The sequence below is a fragment of the Hemibagrus wyckioides genome, linkage group LG22, assembly GCF_019097595.1.
Source record: "Hemibagrus wyckioides isolate EC202008001 linkage group LG22, SWU_Hwy_1.0, whole genome shotgun sequence".
In the NCBI taxonomy this organism is placed as follows: Eukaryota; Metazoa; Chordata; class Actinopteri; order Siluriformes; family Bagridae; genus Hemibagrus; species Hemibagrus wyckioides.
The window spans coordinates 11,551,962-11,575,399 of record NC_080731.1 but is presented as its reverse complement, the minus strand read 5'-3'; the positions used below and the strand labels follow the sequence as shown (position 1 = coordinate 11,575,399).

The following is a 23,438-nucleotide window of genomic DNA, read 5'->3' as shown; positions in this document are numbered from 1 at the left end:
ATAACAGAAAGACAAAAAATCGTAAATTCTCCTGTACAAAAAATCTGTTATGTGTGAAATTGTTTTATTGTATAACGCAGGGCAAAGTGAAAGTTTTTTTCACTTCCACATTATTTTTTATAATGCATGCACTGTAACTTTTTTTCCCAAATTGCCTGATAATATTTTTTTTCACTGCACTGTTGTCACGTTTCAATAATATATTACACGAAGGCTGTGCAGAATGTGTATTTATCATGCAGCCTGCTTGTATATGGTTAGAATGACAATAAACCTCTCTAGTATATTAATTCAATTTTTTTTGCTAACTTGTTGATCTTCATATAAAACTAGCAGCATCATTTGTGCTTCATTGTCTGTACCCAGATTTGTAGGAAGTGTTAAAAAATAGACACAGCAAGCTCTATTCATAGTCTGCGGTAATTTATAGTTTCCTTTAGTAGCTCTTGAACTTTCTCAAGGACCTCAGCTGTCACAGATCGAGTACATATCAGGCGATGAGAAATCACTGATATCAAGGCAGAAGGCGAAGTTGAGGAAAAACCCGGTCATGGATGAACTGTTTGGGAACCATGTGGCCTTTTTCCATCTGTGACTCTCTTGGGACACGGCAGCACCACTCAGCTCTCGAGTTTATCTATGTCTTGTCTACTGGTTTTAAGTTCTAATTTCTAGCTGTGGTGGTCTGATGTGTTTTGGTTCCTGTCTGTCTGCTTGAAGTTGAGTTGAATTAATTACACCACAAGTGCATCCACAAAGGAATTGTGATAACATTCCATACAAATACAGAAATAGTTCACTTGGACCTTTTTGACTTTATTAGGCACCCATTTGGTCAGTTAATTAGTCATTTATTTACTACTTTGTTAAGCCATTTATAGACTGGGTTTCTGTCAGTCTCTTTCTAATAAACAATAAACAGTTTCCTAGAGTGCCTTCTTGACTTTGTTTTGGTGTGTGGGCGTCTAAGGATCATGGATCATGCCTCAAAATTCTGGGTAAATACCAGCAGGTCACTCATGGGAAAGAAGCTCATGGACTTCTGAGACTTTGCTAATGACCTCCCAAACAAAGTTGCCATGCTGGAGAGACTTGAGTTGACCTGGTTTATTCTTAGTGCTGAACGTTTTCTGCTATAGAACCTGCTGAGTATGTGTCTCTATGAGTGTGTACATAATATTGAATGATAGAATTATTACTGTGCACTTAATGGTCAATTTAATAAGAACCTGTACACCGTCTTGTTCTTACATCATGCAGATACAGGTCAAGAGCTTCATATCAAACATTAGAATGAGGAAAAAATGATGCTCTCAGGGATTGATGTGATGGTTTGGATCTACTGGGATTTTCACACACAGCAGTCTCTAGAGTTTACACAGAATGTACCAAAGTACTGGTTCCACTGGCAGTTATACCTTTTTGATGAGTGAGGTCAGAAGAGAATGGCCAGACTGACAGGAAGGCTGTGGTAACTCTTTACTTTAATAAAACTCTTTACAACCATTGTGAGCAAAATCGCAAACAGCAGAGCATGTAGACACTGAGGCAGATGGACTAGACGAAGACAAGATCAAATTCTGCTACTATCAATAGGAAGCCACAGACATTGTCCAGTTTTGGATAATTCAATGGATAATAAAAGTTCTGAATAATTACGTGAATGAGTAGTAGCCACTGAATGTATACGTAACCAAACAGGGAATTAGGAAATAGTAAAAACCGTACATTTTTTTTATCATAAAGTTATAACACTGTGGTATATTAGTTCCAGACTCAAGAAAGTGTTCCAGAGCCTGTGTAGTATTACAGACAGGATAAAGCGACTGCACAAGCTTTTAGTGACAAAAACATGTCCTATATCCACAGGAAGCCAGTGCTTTTATTTCCATGACCACATTTCCACTCTGCTCCAAAGCCTATTGACAACCACACACAGAGTGTTGCAAGATCAAAAGTGGCCATGTCCTTCCTGGTTCATTGTATAGAGCAAACATCCACTAAACAAACACACACAAGACATTTTTGATAATACTCATGTCCAATGTATTGAACTTTTTTTTTTTTTTTTTTGCATTTTTTCTATTTACCACAAGAAACTACAGACAGACCTTCTTACATGTTCGCAAGCTTTACTAGAGACCTGCAAATCCATGTGGTTCACAGGGTCCTCAAATGTCAGCAGCAGCACTGGACAAACAATGACAATTTTAGGTGTCGACTCACTTCAGGCCTTTTCATGTTCAGCTGAGAGGTGTGAAGTCTGGCTGGAAATCGCAAATGGATAGGAAATCACAAAGGAAGAATTCACAATATGGGAGGAGGGTGGGAATGAAATGGTGAGAAGAGAGAGACAAAGAACTCATTTATTTTTCCTTTTTTTTCCAAATAGTTCAGGTGAGTGTTTCTAAACAAAGCCTAAATGTTCCTGAGAACCTATCACCTATTTTCAGGTATAGTCATGTGAATATTACGAATGGCTGCCAAAACTGTCCATAGCTTTCATGAACTCTAAAGTCTTATGTGTTCTTGAGAAGCTTCCAGGACTTTCAGGGCTAGTCAATAAGAAATGTCCATAGCTTTAAAGATCTCTTGGCCAAACAAGCAATGTTTCACTCTACTTAAACTACAGGAAGCAGGCAAACATTCACAGCGGTCTAGCTTAGAGAATGTCAGCATGTCCCTTCACTCTCAGTTGATCCTTTGCATACTCTCAGTCTAAACACACAAACAAAGTAATTATGTAAAACACAGTTGGACACGTACAAGAATGTCTTACAGAGTCGTATGAGAACAGTCTTTGACTGGCCCCTATTTTTCCATCTGTCTTTTCCACTAAAACTGCAGAATTAAACTGCTGACTTTACAGCTTTTGCATATGTGTGTATCTCAGATTTCCCTCACCTGTCACCTGGCATCATATCTCTCCTTAAAAACAAAGTGTGTGAGCCTGAAGCACTGAAGCGTGCTTATTGTCCAACCTGATCTCTTTGTTCCCAGCTCATTTCGACTGGTTCAGCAGCTGCATTCCAGCAGCGCCTGGGAAAGGAGATGTATGGGCGGAAAATGATAACTTACTGCACATGTCTGTTTACAGTAAACAGACAGGAACTCTGAGGTGTTCTTCATATAAATGACTGTTGTGGTTATTGGTTAATGGTTGTTGTTATTATTGTAACTTAACAGACTTTTAACAGACTTAGGGTGAAGCTCTTATTTGTTGTATAAATGAGCCTCACTCGCTGGGAATCCTGTGCTATGCAAACACATGCAAAACCATCAGCAGAATTATGAGGATTGGTGGGGGTTTCGATTCCCCAAGCCCTGGGAAAGAGAATAAGAATATTCTTCCTTTAGTACATCTTAAACAAACCAAACACATACTGTACTTATTCTTATATAAAATGCAACATATAATTTTCATATCTATGAAGGCCACAGACTCATAGCTTGAATTTATTACTTGATCAAAAAAAACAAAAACAAAAAAGAGACTGAAACAGACTGAGAGACAATGTTTATTTAGGAAAGGCTGTGTCCTTGGGGTCGGATGAACACTGCTTTTACTGCTTGCCCATGTGTGCAGAGTCATTCAAAGATCCTAAAGGAAGGGCAGTGACAGACCGAGGGCCACGCGGGGTGTTGATGGACATCCAGCTGTTCTCCCAAGTTGGGGAGGAACAGGTGAGCAAGAACATTTGTTCATCAAACTTCCAGTGTTACAGATATATTTCAGCACATTAGCCCGAGTGAAATATAGTAAAGTATAGCAGATGTACAATAGACTCAGACACCAAAATCTATTCGAACGATACTTAAAGAACTTTTACAATTTTGCTAGTCAGTATAGTGTATATAAACACAGACACCCAGCTGAAGATGTTTTAAAGAAACACTGTTTCTGCAGAAATGTTCACTATATCTACAAGAATTCATCATGTGTGAGTCCATACATTAAATGAAATCAGTTGTAGTGTACATTTCTAGGGAAACAGAATGTTTTTGTACAAAAATTATGTGAACAGATTATTCAGATATAATTGATATGCTTGTCAACTGCTAAAAAGATTCATTCATCTTAGTCTTAAATTATGTTTGTTACATTGAGTAGCAGAATAGAAATAATTGCAGTTTGGGTATTCAGTTCCTGGTCTTATATTGCTGTAATCAAGTGACTAATCCCTGCTTTTGTGTTGAACTTGTATGTATACAAATATACCCACACAAGCACACAATGTATATGCCATCATTGCCTAAAGAACTCAAGTTTTGATTATTGTATTCATGTCTTTGAGTCTTTTGAACAATATTAGATTGAACGCTGTGTCTTCTGATAAGTTGCTTAGCTATGGAAAGTTTTGTTGGAACATTCTGGCGGCAACAAGATATCAGTATCAACTTGCAATGTGTTCGTCTGGTGACTCAGTAAGAGATCATGGAAAACACCTTCACACTTCCAGAGAGCTGATGTTAAGCAAATAAATGCTCTAACAAACCCACATTTACCAGTGGTCTTTCAAAATAGAGCAGTATTCCTTCCCCATTTCACTGTTAATCATAAAAGATCATGAGTTGTATTAAGCAATCGTCATATTTTCTGTCATTTGTTGTTTTTTAAGACAATCTTCAGAAACAGGTCAAGCCTAATTGACTTACAGCCTTTTATAAACAGTTCATCTTAGGATGCCACAGCTCTTTACGACGCCATGCTTTTAGCTAATAAACATACCAGACAAACTAGGTCAGATGTCCTCAACTCCAAACCGATCTTACTCTAAACTAACCATGTATTAAAAACATTGGGTAAGAGTCTAAACACTAGTTTAAACTGGAACATGACATAGCCATCAGTTTAACCAAATCCTGCTGTATATCACACCTAAAGTCCATCATGAAATAAAAGACACATATTGTTAATGCTTTCACCTGTCACAGTGAGTCTTTGATTTATTTTTCATTCATATCATTTTTTGAAAACAATAATCAGTTCTCCAATATGGCACAGCAAACATTTGTGGCTTAGCTCAGTAAGGCTCATAAGGAACACTTTTCCTATGAATTATAAACAAAACACATAGAAATTTTTTTTAAAAAAAGCATTTATTATATACACTATATTGCCAAAAGTTTTGGGACACCCCTCCAAATCATTGAGTTCAGGTGTTGTTTTTCAGGGCTTGGGCTTGGCCCCTTAGTTCCAGTGAAAGGAACTCTTAATGCTTCAGCATACCAAGACATTTTGGACAATTTCATACTCCCATCTTTGTGGGAACAGTTTGAGGACGACACCTCCTTCCTCCTCCCTTCCCCGTTCCAACAAGACTGCACACCAGTGCACAAAGCAAGCTCCATAAAGACATGGATGAGCGAGTTTGGTCCTGAACCCTATAGAACACCTTGGGGATGAATTAGAGCTGAGAATGTGAGCCAGACCTTCTCGTCCAACATCAGTACCTGACCTCACAAATGCAAATCTTCTAGAGAGGAATGGTTAAAAATTCATGTACATAAACACACTCCTAAACCTTGTTGAAAGTCTTCCCAGAAGAGTTGAAACTGTTATAGCTGCAAAGGGTGGGCCAACTCCATATTACATTCATGTGCATGTAAAGGCAGACGTCCCAAAACATTTGGCAATATAGTGTATTTTTTTTAACTTTACGTTAGCTTAAATTTGGCTAAAACCTCTCGCTACATTTAACTATAAGTTGAAGCATCACTAGCAAAATTCATAAAAAAAAAACGTAATCATTAACTTAGCAAAAAGTATTATGCTAACAAGCAATAATTAGGTAGAAAAATTCACCATAAAATTTGTAAGCTTGCAATATAAAGAAACAGTGCAAATAGCAGCAGTGTATAAATGCTCACCTATATACAAAACACCTACAGATGTGTATCACTGGAGCTTTAGTTATAGCTAACTTTATCCATTCATTCATTTTTAACTTACATGTGCAATTTTATCTAACTTGTTCTCTTAGTCACAGGCACATGGCTGAGAAATATAGATACATTTACCAGAAAGAAAATTCAATAAATTACTAGAAAAATAAATCCTATCCCACAGATTCTTAGTAGATGCCTAAGTAACCTCACAAATGGCCCAGGACTGGTTCCGCCTAGGTTTGACCAGGAGTTAAAGTGACCTGGAATAATCCGAGACAGCATTCCGACACCCTTCGTATTTTCGAGAGCCAAGACAAGATGAATCTTGTGCATATGTCATCCAGTTCATAGTCACAGTGTATTCAGATGAGAGATATTCAGAGTCAACCCCGAGAGGCAGGATAATTAATGTTTCTACCCTGAGTTAGCTGCCTATGTTTATTTAATCTAACTTGTAATTATACATGTGATTGGTTTATCAGATTTCATGTAACTGCTTGCTTGTTGGCTTGGTGATTAGGTTTGCTAGTTCGCTAATCCAACATGTAATCTGATATTGTGCACACTCATTTAATGTTAGATGTGTGAAACACTCTGGCAATCTGAATGAAAATAATTCTGCCATATGAACAACACAAGCATGATTCTATTGCAATGGTTCATTTGCCTTCCGTGTTAAGCCAATCAATATGTCCCTATTATTAGCTTCTGTGTAAAGAGCTAAATTACTGAGCCAAAATCTAAACTATGTACTATGCTAATGTTAATGCAGGTCAACTGGCAGATCACTGGCATGAGATGTAATAGAAACTGTAGCCTCCTCCCTCAATTACTGTCAGTTTTCCACCACTTTCCAAATATTGCTTGAATCCCTGGGTGTGTAACTACACTGTATCAGTGAACAACCCACAAACCACGGTTCAGCAGACAGGAGGGGTTTTGCAGCTGAAAAACTTTCTGGGAAAAAGTCTTGTTTTTCCCATGTCTGTTTTTCATATCCCATCCTCAATTACGTGATTACATAACAAATGTCTTGAGGCAGAGGGTGGAAAAAAAAAGATATGAGAGAAAGAATTAGAGAGAAGACAAGAGAAGGAGAAAAAACTTTTTAAACGATAAAGAGATACTGCCGTTTGTAAGCAGAGACGGTGAGATCAGAGACAGTAAAGGAAAACAAACGAGTAGGAGTGTGATATGAGAAATGATGGAAGTGTGTAGAGAGAGAGTAGAGAGAGTGAGCTGGGGTAAAGCACAGGGTCTCAGGCGTGAGGGAGGAGGCGAGTTCCCATGCCCCAGAGGTCTCTGTGGAGCAGCAGTGGCAGATGTGACGTCTGGGTTGCCAAAATGGTAGTCTGTGAAGCCATGAAGGAAAATACTCTAATCCATCACCTACAATATGTAGTATTTATACACTCACAAAAAAAACATATTTATTAACCAACAGGGCTAAGTTCTTAAAAAGATATGGGTCTACAGTATATACATTTATTTTCATTAAAGACACATAGCTTATTTACAGTGAATTCAAGGTTAAAAGCTTAGGATGAAAGTATCAAATGTTTCCATTCAGTAACAAACTATTGCTGGTGTGGGAAAAAAACTCCTGAACTCTTATATGTCCTCTGGGAACATATGATAATTTGGTTCCAACCAGTGGATTTTCCAGATGTTGTTATCTGTGTTTTTTTCTCTTCATTCTGTTTTAGAAAGAGCATGTGTATCAGAATATAAATTAAACAAATCTAAAGTCCTGAGAATTATTTTCAGAATTTAATGTGGATATAAGACTCTTCAATATATTATAATGAAGAGAGTTTACAGGTGAAAAGCACTGAAACAAAGACAGGGTGATAATCAGAGAGTTAAAGAATGACAGATAAAATGAGAGTGACTTTTTCCAAGGAGTATGCCACAGCTGTGAGCAAGAGGTCTTTATCTCCTAATGCTCTGTATTACGGAGTACTCGGAAAAAGCCGTGTCTCTGTGAGGGCAGACGAAAAAGATCCGGATGGGATTCTGCTTTAAAAGGATTAGGGCCTGAGCAGTCACACTCTACAGCCTGCATTGTTCCTTTGAAGCTCTGTGACTGGCTGTCAACAGCCATCAGACGTGGTCAGACCCCTGTGCAAGAAGTGTCCAGACCAAGGGAGTCATGGTAACTGCCCAAGAGACTAGACAGTTTGGAACAGTTGTTGTGTTTGGCTTCAGCTGAGACAAGGTAACGAGTGAAAAGAGCAGGAAAGAGGGATTAATAAGAATCATGGGTGGAAAATCACTAATCTGAGTATCTGAACAAGCACATTTCATGTCAGGGCCTTTTTGTAGTTGCCCAGAGAACAGGTAGTTTCAACTACAAGAGAAAGAACGTATTTCTTATTGATTATTGCAGTTTTCATTTGCTATGTACTGGATGTTGAACCTAATGATTTTCACAGTTATGGTGTAACATCTCACAGCCTGCTACACTACACACATTGGCCGTTGTGCAATCTGTCTGCTTGTAGAACTAATTAGATGAATTAATCTATAAAGACGACACATGATCCTTTCTGAATCTGGAACATATAAGTGCATTATGTGAAGACAGAACAGTACAGCCCACCGCTGATGGTCCCCAACAACTTCCTTTTTCGTTGAAACTTAGATGAGGATAATGAATCTATACTCTAAATTTCCATAGTTTGTATTACACTTGCTGTCTAGCATGGCCATTATGTTAGATAACTTAATTAGATTCCAGGCAAGTACTTGACTGGGCAGCACACTGGAGCTTTTCCTTTCACAGTAGGCCGGGTTATTTACTTAAAAGTTTTTTAATAGAGTTATGTTATGTTGTTTAATATCAGGTGGTTGGGGATATCAGGACATCAGTCCACAAATACCAACAACCCGAAAGGTGAATTCATTTTAATGGAGGTTGCATGTGCAGCCAGTGAGTTAATGAAATATGTTACTCATTAACACGTTGGGAGAGTTAGTTCATTTTAATGAACAACCATTGTAGCACCTCATTGATCTTTGTGTGTTCATAATCCTTTTTGTGATTTCTAAGTAAACAAAAAATTAAAAATAGACCAAAAACATTTGCCAGTGTGCTGTTTTCACCTCTAAAGCAGTTTTGCTTTTGCTTCCTATCAATGACATTCCGTTTCCTTTGCTCATGTTATTCCCCGGACATTTACATTTCACAGCAATAAACTTTTGTTCTGCACACAATAGATGACCTAAAGGGCTTAAAAGGAAAAATGCTATGCTTTGCAATATATGATTAAGACTTTTGCAGACCTGTTGGTTTAATGCAGTGTTCAATAGATCTAAGGCTATTAAGACCACTGGCTGGGCGACAACATACTATTCTCTAAACTCAGTAGGGGGAAAAAAACACTACAAGAGGAAGTCTCTCGACATATCACTCTGTGTTCCCTAAACAAGACATCAATACTATCACAGACAAAAGTCAGGTATAATAATAACTGTGGATAGGTTATTCTAGAATGTCAGAGACAAAGTTGTCTCTAACAAGATCCTGCCTCCTTTCAGATCACCTATGGTATTGGGTTTCCTTAATGCACCCAACTGGTAGACATAAGGGAATAGGAAGTCTTTTGGGCAAAAACAAGCTATTATGGGAATGAAAAATGACAGTAGATGTATTATTGCAACACTTTTTCCTACTGGAGAAACATCTCTACATGTGCACACATCACAGAGACACTCAAGTACCGCTCTCTGGACCTGCTGTGTTATCCTTGTTCATTTAAAAAAAAAAAAGGTTAAATCATGGTTATTAAATAGTGACATAATATAACCCAGACAAAATGAAGTACAAGTATGTCAGGTGAAGGTGTCATGTTAATGGAAATTACGATCAGAATCAAATTCGCAACCTAACAGGAAGTTCTGAGACGTAGGTTTTACGATTAAAGCTGTTTTATTAATTAACCAGTTTTCTGTTGAAAGATTGTGATACAGTCCACTGCTTCTCATAATGAACCCATTTGTAAGGCTCTGCGTATTAAAGTGCCTGAGAGACGTAGTTTCATGGGGAATAATTCCACAGGTCAACTACAGTTACTCATTAAATCAATAAAAAGGCAAGAAATAATTGTTAATAGTTTATATCATGGGTGAAATGTTCCTTTTGGTGAGTGATGAACATTTTGGCTTTGAAGGACAAAAGAAGTCCAAGAAAAATAGACTGGAAAAATGTATGAAGTTACTATTTAAAATAAATAAGCAGCAATGAAGGGGGCACGGTGGCTTAGTGGTTAGCATGTTCGCCTCACACCTACAGCGTCCTGGGTGGAGTTTGCATGTTCTCCCTGTGCTTGGTGGGTTTCCTCCCAAAGTCCAAAGACAAGCTTCTAGGCGGATTTGAGTCTCTAAATTGCCATGTGTGTGTGTCCTGTGATGGGTTGGCCCTCTGTCCAGGGTGTATCCTGCCTTGATGCCTGATCACACTCCCCATGACCTGATTAAAGATTGGATAAGCAGTACAGACAATGAAATGCAAACAAAATTGAATGTGTTGTTTGACAAATAAAACATATTTTCATTGATATGATGAAAGTTTCTGCAAGAAACCTCCTTTTTTACATTTAAGGGAGAAGTCTTGGATGTCAATGCACTATAATAATCTAACTTTTCAGCCATGGTAGAATGTTCAGGACAGAGGAGCTTGCAATTTCTTGTTACTTGGTAACAGGAAAATTGCTCCATGAACCAGTGGTGCTGTAACAATAACTCTGTTTTGTATCACCTTTCCCTGTCATCTATTCTTTTCCTATAACAGCACATCCTATCATGTTTTATTCCTTACTTAATTCTATTCCTAATCTATTCTAATATATATTTTTGCAGGGGATTTTCCTTAAAGGATAAGCAACAATTAAAACCAAATTATTTTGCATACTAATATATATATATATATATATATATATATATATATATATATATATATATATACATATATATATATATATATACTACAATACTTAGTATTGTGATGATGTTTGGCATCACATTATACTGGCTTTGGCATGAAGAAATGCTTGGGTCAAAAGTCATGTCAATGAAGGAAGCAAAAGCCCTCTCTCTTAATTAGAGGGCATGAAGCCCTTTGACCTCCAGCTCTAGTCACTCCATTAAGAGGAAAACAAGCAAACCATTCAAAGGTCAACAAAGAATTACAGAGGATACAGAATGCACAGTAGTATTCAATGATTTATTAACTGGATAATCAACTGTCTGTAATGATGTGATCAATAATTTAGAATAAAATCTATTAAGGGTTAATTTGCCTTGTTCTAGCATAACAATCTGGCTTTTACTGTGTTGTCTCCTCACCCTTCAGTACAAAGCCAATGTTTTATAATGGCAATAAAAAATGGAACAAATGTAGTGAGTAGTCATTACACTGTAGCCCAATCCACACCATAGCTCCTTAGCTACACCTCATCAGGAGCATGCAGCCACAGGCTCTAACATGTGCCAGGGGTGTGCCAGAGATGTGGTGGTGTGTGATTGCAGTTAAGCTCCCCCCCTCTATTCGACACAAGAAAAGAGCCAGATCCACACCTGCTCCTCTCTTTGCTCAAGACAAACATTTGCAATGAGGACTGCAAGGGTTTGGTGGAAGGCTGTGGAGGAAGCGGGACAACCAATAGAAGTGCAGTCAAAGTAAAGGGTACTTTCCCCAAGCCTGAAACACCTGGTTGAATATGTTACCCTTTGCAAAGCTGGATTCCCAGTTTACACTTTTATCTGATGGTAACTGTAAATGATATTATCTGCTGTGCTGGGGTGTTATTTGCATATTTTTTATCAGTTTAAAGTGCCACGGATGAATTCATTAATTAAGAATGACTTAATGGCAATAGTCATGTAAAAGTAAAAAGAAAAGCCAACACGTAATGCCTTTGTTTTGTTGCGGTTGTACTGACTGCACTGTTAAGACAGTGTTTAGATGGTGTATGTTGGTTTCTTCTTTCTCTTGAGATACTGGCATGCTTGAACTTGATCAGGCAGTGTGCTGTTTATACATGTCTATCCTCTGCTATCAATGTTTATGATTCAGTGAATAGATTTTCTGACACATTTTCACACTCACATTTCACCCTTGGGATGAAACTGAGAAATCCATTTGCATACACAAAACCCATGCCTGTTAATAGAAAATTAGCACAGGATGATTGAATTTATTAATACCGAAGTCTATTTTGTAATTTCTAATACCAAGGACTTAGACACAAGGCTAGGTGGATTTTCTGAAAAGTCTGCCCTAGAGACTCTGATATTTTGCCCTCAGGTCAGAATACAGTCAGGTAAACACCAATTTCATCATTTTCTTTTGAGAGAAACAAAGAAAAGAAATTCACCCCTACCCAATGTTAATTATGTCTGAAGAGCATTCTGAGGTGTGCAGGAGGATTTGGTGGTATGGGTTCCCTTTAGGTCAAGACTGTGGCCTAAATCTCTTCATCTACACAGGCCTAGTTAGATTGATCTCACTTCACTCTTCATCATTTCATTAAAACCCTGAGGAAAAAAGGTATTTTTCTTCTGTATCTTCTTCATAAGTCTTACTGTGGTGTGTGTGTGTGTGTGTGTGTGGGTGGGTGGGTGGGTGGGTACTGTTATGATGGCTACACCAAGGCATAATTAGTGTTAATAGAGTTCCATATAAAAAAATAGGTTGCATATAGCAGCCTAAGTTGTTATTTATTCTATCTTTCTAGGTATGTCTTAAGACTTTTTTCATTTCTTAAAGGGGATCCTTGACACTGTCACCTTGAGTTTTTGTACAGAGCCCTACAACAGAGGTTTTCTTTTCATATAATGTTCAAAGTTGCTTTCTTTAATAAGCATCAAGAACCCACCTTTTTTGGAGTGATATACTTCTTAACAGTGTGATATTCTAGTTAGGAGTTCTGAGCTAATTAAAGGAAGCTGCTTGGAACCAACTTCTCTGAAAAAAGAAACCATTAAGAAACCCTTTTATGAGTATATTACACTCTTTTATGAGACATGTACTGGACTTTGACCTGGAGTCATTTACAGCTGGAAACAATTTCATATCAAAAGCAGTTGGTAGTGAAAATGAAAGGATATCATTGTAATGTAGCCCCAAATCTGTAATAGTAGAGCCTTTATTAACCCTGTAAAGATGAGCAAAATCAGTTCATTAAAATATGGCTGAAGAATATGCCTCAAGCACACATGTATTGTTCGTGTACAGCTGTCTCACCATAGAATATCCTCTTTCCTGAGATCTCACATGAGTCTTTCCCACTTGACCTAGACTCATTAAACATATGTCTTATATTTCTAATACCATACAGCACACAAAAGGAGTATATTTCAGTCTAAACCCAAATGAACATCAAAGCCTAATGAGAACAGATCAGCTATATGTGACTGGGGACAAAGACTGAGAGATATTTCATTGGCAGAACAATGGCATGTGATGGTGGGAGTGTGCCTTCACGAAGGAGGCAGGAGCTGTGAATGAGGCTTCAGCTGTAATGAAGGATTAATGGAGGAATTAGGATTCTATATTAAGATATTCCTTATCCTCATTAGGCTGATACTTATATCAATGAATCAATTCGACTTGGAGAGAGCGAGAAAGAAAGAATTCTGTAGAGATTGTGCAATGGGAAACATTCTCTCACCAATTAGTTTATGCTATGGGAAGAAGTAGATCTCTCTCTCTCTCTCTCTCTCTCTCTCTTTCTTTAAATCTATGGGTATGTATCTCTCTAATCTCTCTAGTCTAAATGAACTAACAGCTGTCTACATGTACTGTCCATTCTCCTGAGCTTTTTTTTTTTTCCTGTTATCTCCCACAGTGACAGGTAAATGTGATGACCACGACAACTACAGACCATCAATTCTCTAAAGTCAATATTGACCTCTCAACACTGCCCAAACAAATCCTTGTGTGAACGCCATAAGTGACTGAATCTCAAATATTCCTGTGTTTACATGAATAATGTCCACACTCTCTAACTGAGTACCAACAATAATAACACAGTTTATTGCAAGGGGACAACACGCCTATCTATTTATTTCGATGTTTGCTTTTGGAAAAGTGTGTGGACAGTTAAAGTCTGGTGTTAGTTTGCATGGGTTTGCATATAGAGTCGAAATGGTGTGATTGTCAAGCTGATTGACTGTTTAGATAGGCATAGTGTGCACTCTTTGGCTCATAGTATAAATATGGGCCCAGGGAAATGAGACTATCTCACCAAACACAACACCTGTCACATGTTCAACTGTTTGGATGGTAATGTATGATGAGACAGAAACTGGACTTGTTTAAACATGCTGACTGAGGAGGAATATTTATGGGTCTTGGGAAGATCTTGGGAAAATTTTCTTAAACGCTGTACTCCCCCTAGTTTGTTAAACAATATAAACAAAAAAATCTGTCCATCTGCTAAAGAAGGGTTTAGTTCAAATGAGTCTATTTTCCATAAAAAAGCCCTGTAGGTATTTATGTCCCTATAAAGAGAGAGAGAGAGAGAGAGAGAGAGAAGAATATTGATTTCGAACTGGAGTGATCATTACTGTATTTTGAATTTCCATTGACCTGTGCTGTGATTAGAATCCTTTTAATCAGAATTTTAATGATGAAGAAATGATGAAGAAGAGATTCCATGGACCATCTTTGTAGCCACTATATAAAACATTTGCTGGAGTTTTTTATTTGGTTATGTGAACAAAAAAAAAATTTTTTTGGTCTCCAAGTCAAAATATCAACTTTTTTTTTTTTTTTTTTTGAAACAACACAATTTTTAGCACAACATCTGTAATATTATACAGTATTTTCTGCTACTGTTGCATCTGGCATTATACATGGTCTGGTTGGTCACTTATCAGTATGTAGTATGTGTCTTGATCCTGGCTGAATTTTATCCTGAATGAATTTTATAAATACCATTTTCCAAAATATGGTAGAAAAAATCTCTGGTATCCAGATCTAAAATAGATTATAGTTAAAAATGCATAACAAGTTTTTGCATGTCAGTATGGTAACCAAATGTATGTCAAACTACAAAAAAATACAATCATCTATAAGTGCAACATGTACTTTATTAACATTGATATAAGCTATTAAGGCAGTTAATTCTTGATGTTTCCACATGATTCAGTAGTGGATTTCTTTTTTCTGTCACTGATGCAAATGTGGAAATTTGAATGAAGAACCTTTCCCTTAATCACTTTCATTAAAGCATGGAGGGGCATCAGGCATAGGAGTACAGCGTTCCACTACAGCATTAATTTCTCCAATCTTCACACCATCATATGTCCCGGTGACAGTGGTCCAGTGAGTGTTTCCATTGGTGTATGTCCGACTCAGTCGGGCTGTGAAGGGGATATCAGCAGTCATCCTTCTTGCCTCCATTCTCACTTGGCACGAATGGTTTGGTGGGACCAAGACCTGTACAGACATGGAGTGGCTGATGGTTTCAATCATTCTTGTCCCCTGAGAAAAACTTACTGTCTGTTCTTTGGTGAAGTCCACATTGTCTGGGTTGATGATTGGGATTTTCCCATTCATGGTTGAAGTGGATCCATTGCGGGTTTCTCTACCGATGTCCCAGAACTTCTCGACAGTGCTAGTCTTCTGCAAAAGGACGGTCTGTTCAATGCTGGAGCACTCATAGTTGGTGGCCCTGGCCATTTGGATGGTCTCTGGTGGATGATGGAACAGCTTGACTTCATCAACAGCATACACAACATGGGAGATTTGCTGGCTGTAGGTGTCCCTGTTAATGGCCAGGGCATCATATGACTTGTACCAGTATTCCTTGCCTTCCCAAGGCAGGAAGAAGGCTTCATGTTTAGTAACAACTTTACCTAGTCCATATTTGTTTTTGCCCACAAAGATATCAATTCCTGGACAAGTATTCACTGAATATTTGGGCACAGACCCATAAGAGCCTTCTTTCCATTCCAGGAACTCAAAATGGTCCTCATTGACCAACACCTCAAACTTTGTGGCAGTGTACTCAGCATCTGCATAAGGGTATTTGCAGTATGGGCCTTTACTTGGAGTGTAGAATCCAGCCTCACAGTTGAATTTGCACACATAGTCAGTGCGTCCTGCATAACCATTGTAGATGCCTACTGCCCCATTCGGAAGTGACCCTTCCCAGCTAACCCACTTTAAGTTGACATTTTCCTGAAACATGAATGCTGAGCTCCCCTCTTCCATGGATAATAACTCTTGGGGCGTTTCAGAATTTATTACTGTAGTCCAGCCATCAAGAGGTGGTTCCACGTCCCCCAAGTCAGGGTTTAGATGGATCTCTGAATTCAAATCATTAAAAGAAATACAAGAAAAAAAAAAGAATGAATGGCCAATATTAAAAGTAGTATATTGGGTATTATATTAGTAGTAATATTTCAGTATTTGAAGCTTTCTGTATATTAAACACTGCAGGTAAGATTCTGTTTTCATGAGTTATATTCCACTTGCAAATGTTGAGTAAGCTTTAATTACATCTCCATAAAACATGGCACTAGACAGCGGACCAAGGCCCAATATCCGCTTTATCTTTATCATGATGGTGGTAGATCTTCAGCCTGTACATGTAACCGTGGCCAAAAAAAAGAGTGAATAAAACCAGTATCGGATGCTAGTCCATCTTAAAGCATCACACACACCTTCACACACTCAATTTGGAAAGGAAACCCATGTGGACATGCAGAAAACATGAGAATTTCCACACAGACCATAACGTAATCTATAATTGGCACATTCGTACATCTTTGTATATAATGATAAACTTACTGTTTTCTGCAGTAAGATTTGGAGTGGGGATTGAGTGCAGTGGTGTTGAGCAGAACTGCAACACTGCTAACACTAAAGGAAGTGCTGCCCTCATCTGGTGAGAAATAAAAAGTCAGCCATATGCAATGCTTCAATGGAATTTTTTTAATTATTATTTATTATTTTTGTTATTTTCTTGATGCAATAACTTTGACTTCAAACCCACACAAATACTCATCAGACCGTTGCATCATTAAAAGTAAACACTAATTGTATAGACTACCATTTAAAATATTATCAGTCAATAAAAATTGTGCAATTAGGTACACATTATTGGATGATATGTTTTAGGTTTATGTCATAATGCACTAAACATTAATACATAGCATGAAAAGAAGTTGGGTTTTTTTTTTTAGATATAAAAAGAGCGTCTTACCTTCTCAGACTCCTTTTCAAGTGCTTGATACATGGTACTGCCAAAGGGTTTTTAAGCTCTTATAATTGCTGCAATAAACCAACACTGATAACTTCACCCTATCCTTGTGATTCTCTGCCCATATATAGGTGAAGTGCAGATTTAAATGATGAAAGTTTTAAATATTTGTCATTGTATAGCTTTTTTGTCACAAACTACTTACACTATATTGCCAAAAGTTTTGGGACGTCTGCCTTTACATGCACATGAATGTAATATAGAGTTGACCCGCCCTTTGCAGCTATAACAGCTTCAACTCTTCTGGGAAGACTTTCCACAAGGTTTAGGAGTGTGTTTATGAGAGTTTCTGACCATTCCTCTCTAGAAGCACATTTGTGAGGTCAGGCACTGATGTTGGATGAAAAGGCCTGGCTTGCAGTCTCCACTCTAATTCATCCCAAAGGTGTTCTATTAGATTGAGGTCAGGACTCTGAGAAGTTCCTCCACACCAAACTCACTCATCCATGTCTTTATGGACCTTGCTTTGTGCACTGTTGTGCAGAAATGTTGGGACAGGAAGGGGTCATCCTCAAACTGTTCCCACAAAGTTGGGAGCATGAAATTGTCCAAAATGTCTTGGTATGCTGAAGCGTTAAGAGTTCCTTTGACTGGAACTAAGGAGCCAAGCACAACCCCTGAAAACCAAAACCTGAATTCAATTACTTGGAGGGGTGTCCCAAAACTTTTGCCAATATAGTGAATGTTCCAATACATGGTTCTATTTCCATACTTCTAAGAAAAAGTTAATCACCTAGTAGTTAAATTAAAAGGCAGTAAATAAATGATAATATATTTGCTGCTTTTCATAATCAAATCTTAATGTCTCTTTAAGTTTTATAGGGCATAGAGAAAAAAAAACAGGACCATTGAATTTACAGGGCAAAGATAATGACTATCTCAGGTCAGAGAAAACTTTTACCTAACAAGATATTGGAATTACAACCTCTTTATCCGGGATTGATTATCAGGCATAAATGTCTGATACATGTCTGATAAAATCAGTATCTGTATAGAGGTTAAGGACATCACAGAGTGTGTAATCATCAGTGATTTGATAACTGTGGTCTAACAAATAAAAGTTGAAAATATTGTTAAGTGGATGTTCCTTGGAATGATCTGATATATTGTGTGATCTGAATCAGTGATATGGAGAATTTCTGATACAGATTATCAGTAACATGGTACACCTCAAATACCCACATGTAATTTACATTCAGGAAACAAATAATGTATAATAGGTTTGTAATATCTATTGTTTGTGTGTATTTGTTTTTTATTTTAATAAATAAATAAATGAATGAATGAATGAATGAATTAATTAATTGATTGATTAAATAAATAAATAAATAAATAAATAAATAAATAAATAAATAAATAAATAATTGTACAAATGCAGAACTTTTTATGTGTAGCAGTTAATAAATACAGACACAGCAGTGCTACCAAAAAGCCTGCGGGGAAACTATATTTGTTTGTTCACTGACTTATTTACAAAAACCGTTATTTTATTTATTAATTTTTTGAGATACAAAATGTAATTTTGGTGCCTTAATTTACATAACATTTATTTTGTATTATGTATTGAAATACATCTTTGTTTTATTGTTGCCAAACACAGAATTTAACACTTTAATAAAGCCTTTTGCAAAGTTCAGTTACAAGACTTTGCTTCTTTTTTTATTTATTTTTTATTGTTATAAAACCTTGATAAAGAAATGAAAGTGTTTTTTTTTTTTTATCTCTTTATTTTTCAAGCAATTTACAGTAAGAAGACTTCTTGCCTTTTAGACCATTAAAAATTTGCACTTATATAACTATAACTTATATAACTGGCGTGTTGCAAGATAGTAATTGGTTACTGGCTTCTTTGAGCTTTCATCACACTATGCAGCTGATGGACATGGCTCAGCATCTATAATAGGTACGCAGCGGTCCACCACTGCTCTGACCTCTCCTATCTGAACGCTATTGTAGACACCATTGATGGAGGTCAATCTGATCTCTCCATTTGCATATGTCCGGCTGAGCCTCGCTTTAAACGGGATGTCAGCAGTCATCTTTCGGCCCTCCATGCGTGCAGTGCAAGAGTGATTGGGTGGTACTGTTAGCTGAACTGACACTTCATGACTGAGAGCTTCTACTCGGGTAGTGCCATAGTTGAACTGCAAGGACTTCTCTGCAGTGTATTCCACTCCACCACTGCCAATTAAAGGGATCTGGGCAGTGAAGCATACTGTAACGCCAAGATTGATGGTAGATCCTATGTTCCAGGTACTCTCCACCTCTGTGGTCTTAGAGATGGTCACAGTCTTGGTTATTGTCTGGCAGTCATTGTTGGCTACACTGGAGATCCTCATGGTCTCTAGTGGGTAATGGAAAAGCTCAACTTCATTAATACCATACTCAACATGGGAGATACGTTGGGTGTAGACATCACGGTTGATGGCCAGCACTTTGTATGTCTTGTACCAGTACTCATCACCCTCCCATGGTAAGAAGAAGGCTGTATACTGAGGAACAACCTTACCAAGCCCATACTTGTTCTTCCCAACAAAAGTGTCAACACCTCCACAGGTCCTAATGGCATTCTTTGGCACAGATCCATATGAACCTTCCTTCCACTCCACAAACTCGAAATTGTCTTTATTGACTAAAACTTCAAACTCAGGGGCATGATATTCTTTATCACCATAGGGGTAGTTGCAGTATGGGCCTTTGCTGGAAGTGTAAAAACCTGCTTCACATTTGGAATTGCAGATGTAATCATGACGCTTTGTATACCCATTATAGATGCCAACTGCACCTTGGGGAAGAGATCCCTCCCACTTGATCCAGTTTAGATTGACATTCTCACCAAACAGATGTGAATTGCTATTCGCATCTATTTGGCGAGGATGTCTGAAATGATCTGGAGGTGTAAGTGGGCCAGAAACTGGATCACTGTTTATAAGAGGTGGGATTTTATCCTCTAGTAGGGGGTTCAAGAGAGGTGCTGTAAAAAACAAAACAAAAAAAAAACAAAATGAAGAGAGAGAGAGAGAGAGAGAGAATATATTTATAATTATACAATAACCATTTACAGTCAGAAATTACAAAACCAAGAAAAACTTAAACCTTAAATGGATAAATACAGTATAGTAATATCAATATATTAATATAAATAAAAGAATAAGCACTCTACCTTTCTTAGTATGTACACTTTTCTCTACAATCTCTTTTAGGTTGATCTGTGGTTCTGTAGCATATACACAGAAAGCCCCCAGCTGAAGAAGGGCGATGACAGCAAACAGCTTCATCTATAAAGAATTTAGTGGTTTACTTATTTATTTGTTATATTGATTGTTTATTTATTATAATTTAGTGGTAATTAGTGGTTTTATAAGCTTATCAGCATTGAGAATTTAACTCACCATACGCTGTTATTGTTACTGGTGGTGGGCAAAGTACACATGTCCTGTACTTTAGTGAAAGTAGAGATACTCTGGTTAAAATGTTACTCCAGTAAAAGTAAAAGTCCCCAATTTCAATTTGAAAACATCTTTTACATAAAAAAATAAAAACTATGAAAAAGAAATTTTACTTGGTGACTGGTCAAATATCAACAATAAAAATTGAGCTATTGGGTTATTGGGTTGCAGTTTAACATCAGTAACGTTAATAGACTGATGCTCAAGAGTTAATGATTACCTTACTGATACGTTAGCTTACTTAGCTAATTATTTAAGCTAATTTAAGCATAACTAGCCATATATGACATTATTAATATAATGACAGACTTATTCACATGCACAATTAAATCCTTCATTGCTGCAGGCTAACATTAGATTCATATTTAAGAAAATGGCCATTATGATTATCACAGAATGTGCTGACCTCTACGTGTAAGTTGAAATCGTAGGTTACTGAGGCAGAGCAGGTATGTGAATATGAAAGAGTCTTTCTTCAGTTCTACTTAAAACTTAAAACAAATCCTTAGGTAAGGCCACTGGCCATGGGTGTGCAGGTGGCGGGATGGGGTCAGGGTTTTCTTCCATTGTAGGCTACAGTATTTCAGGCTGTGACACTGCAGTTTTAATGCTCTACCAAACCGTTTGCACTTGCTGCATTTAATGAAACATGAAAACAAAAAACGTTATGTTGGTTCAAAAATAATGCGTGCGCTGTAGCTCGGTTTGCTGTGCTGTAATTGGACGACTGCCTTTACGTAAGTAATTAACTTACATAATACATATTTTGTATTATGTATTGAAATACATCTTTGTTTTATTGTTGCCAATCACAGAATTGAACACGTTAATAAAGTCTTTTGCAAAGTTCAGTTACAAGACTTTGCTTCTTTTTTATGTATTTTTTATTGTGTCAAAACCTTGATAAAGAAATGAAAGTGTTTGGTTTTTTTAATCTCTTTATTTTTCAAGCAATTTACAGTAAGAAGACTTCTTGCTAGGGTGTTAGTTCACAAATGTTATTGTTTAAGAAATACAACTCATCCAGCCATTAACAATATGCACTTCTATAACTATTGTACTGGCGTATTGAAAGATAGTAATTGGTTACTGGCTTCTTTGAGCTTTCATCGCACTATGCAGCTGATGGACATGGCTTAGCATCTATAATAGGCTCACAGCGGTCCACCACTGCTCTGACCTCTCCTATCTGAATGCCATCATAGACACCACTGATTGAGGTCCATTGGGTCTCTCCATTTGCATATGTCCGGCTGAGCCTCGCTTTAAACGGGATGTCAGCAGTCATCTTTCGGCCCTCCATGCGTGCAGTGCAAGAGTGATTGGGTGGTACTGTTAGCTGAACTGACACTTCATGACTAAGAGCTTCTACTAGGGTAGTGCCACGGTTGAACTGAAAGGACTTCTCTGCAGTGAATTCCACTCCACCACTGCCAATTAAAGGGATCTTGGCAGTGATGCCTGCTGTAACACCAAGCATGGTGGTACGGCCAATGTTCCAGGTGCTCTCCACCTCTGTGGTCTTAGAGATGGTCACAGTCTTGGTTATTGTCTGGCAGTCATTGTTGGCTACACTGGAGATCCTCATGGTCTCTGGTGGGTAATGGAAGAGCTCAACTTCATTAATACCATACTCAACATGGGAGATATGTTGGGTGTAGACGTCACGGTTGATGGCCAGCACTTCGTATTTTTTGTACCAGTATTCATCACCCTCCCATGGCAGGAAGAAGGCTTCAAACTGAGGAACAACCTTACCAAGCCCATACTTGTTCTTACCAACGAAAATCCCAACACCTCCACAGGTCCTAATGGCATTCTTTGGCACAGATCCATATGAACCTTCCTTCCACTCCACAAACTCGAAATTGTCTTCATTGACTAAAACTTCAAACTCAGGGGCATGATATTCTCTATCACCATAGGGGTAGTTGCAGTATGGGCCTTTGCTGGGAGTGTAAAAACCTGCTTCACAGTTGTATTTGCAGATGTAATCAGAACGCTTTGTATACCCATTATAGATGCCAACTGCACCTTGGGGAAGAGATCCCTCCCACTTGGTCCAGTTTAGATTGACATTCTCACCAAACAGATGTGAATAGCTCAATGGTTCATCAAGATCTGGAGGTGTAAGTGGGCCAGAAACTGGATCATTGTTTATAAGAGGTGGGATTTTACCCTCTAGTAGTGGGTTCAAAAGAGGTGCTGTAAAAAAGAAAGAAAGAAAGAGAGAGAGAGAGAGAGAGAGAGAGAGAGAAATAAGTAACATTTATGGCATATAAGAAAATCTATATCTGCAATCTTAAGTATGTTATGTCTTTGAGGATTATCTCAATACTTATCTTTATATAATATATTTATTATTGTTAAGTAATGATTTAAAGAGAGAAATTAGAAAACTTGACGTCAATAAAAAAATATATCTGATATTATGGAAACTATAAAATTTATTGGCAATTTAAATATAAATACAGTATAGTAATATCAACATATTAATATAAATAAAAGAATAAGCACTCTACCTTTCTTAGTATGTACACTTTTCTCTACAATCTCTTTTAGGTTGATCTGTGGTTCTGTAGCATATACACAGAAAGCCCCCAGCTGAAGAAGGGCGATAACAGCAAACAGCTTCATCTATAAAGAATTTATGCTTAGTGGTTTTCCAAGCTTAGCAGCATGCAGTAGTTTATTTATCATTGCTTTGTATTAACTCAACATGCTCTGTTGTTGATAGTGGTGTGTATTACTAGGTGTCATTTGCCTGTTTTCATTAGCATTTCTTCTGACTAGTATACATTTTTTGCATTGTAATTGTACACACGTT

General features: G+C 37.5%; 3 protein-coding genes across 3 annotated transcripts; all 3 read right to left on the bottom strand.

The window, feature by feature from the left end:
* Positions 1-15,046: 15,046 nt before the first annotated feature.
* Positions 15,047-16,784, bottom strand: LOC131343683 (natterin-3-like). Its single transcript, XM_058375535.1, has 2 exons — positions 16,691-16,784; positions 15,047-16,206 (listed from the first exon to the last, which is right to left on the bottom strand). Exons 1-2 carry the CDS (start codon positions 16,782-16,784, stop codon positions 15,107-15,109), a joined length of 1,194 nt encoding a protein of 397 aa, XP_058231518.1. The 3' UTR covers positions 15,047-15,106.
* A 2,101-nt stretch (positions 16,785-18,885) lies between these two features.
* On the bottom strand, positions 18,886-20,707 carry LOC131343480 (natterin-3-like). Its single transcript, XM_058375202.1, has 3 exons — positions 20,555-20,707; positions 20,326-20,440; positions 18,886-20,136 (listed from the first exon to the last, which is right to left on the bottom strand). The coding sequence occupies exons 1-3, from the start codon at positions 20,555-20,557 to the stop codon at positions 19,028-19,030; spliced, it is 1,227 nt and encodes a 408-aa protein (XP_058231185.1). The 5' UTR covers positions 20,558-20,707; the 3' UTR covers positions 18,886-19,027.
* An 883-nt stretch (positions 20,708-21,590) lies between these two features.
* Positions 21,591-23,248, bottom strand: LOC131343651 (natterin-3-like). The gene is made up of 2 exons (XM_058375477.1): positions 23,134-23,248; positions 21,591-22,816 (listed from the first exon to the last, which is right to left on the bottom strand). The coding sequence occupies exons 1-2, from the start codon at positions 23,246-23,248 to the stop codon at positions 21,726-21,728; spliced, it is 1,206 nt and encodes a 401-aa protein (XP_058231460.1). The 3' UTR covers positions 21,591-21,725.
* Positions 23,249-23,438: the final 190 nt, after the last annotated feature.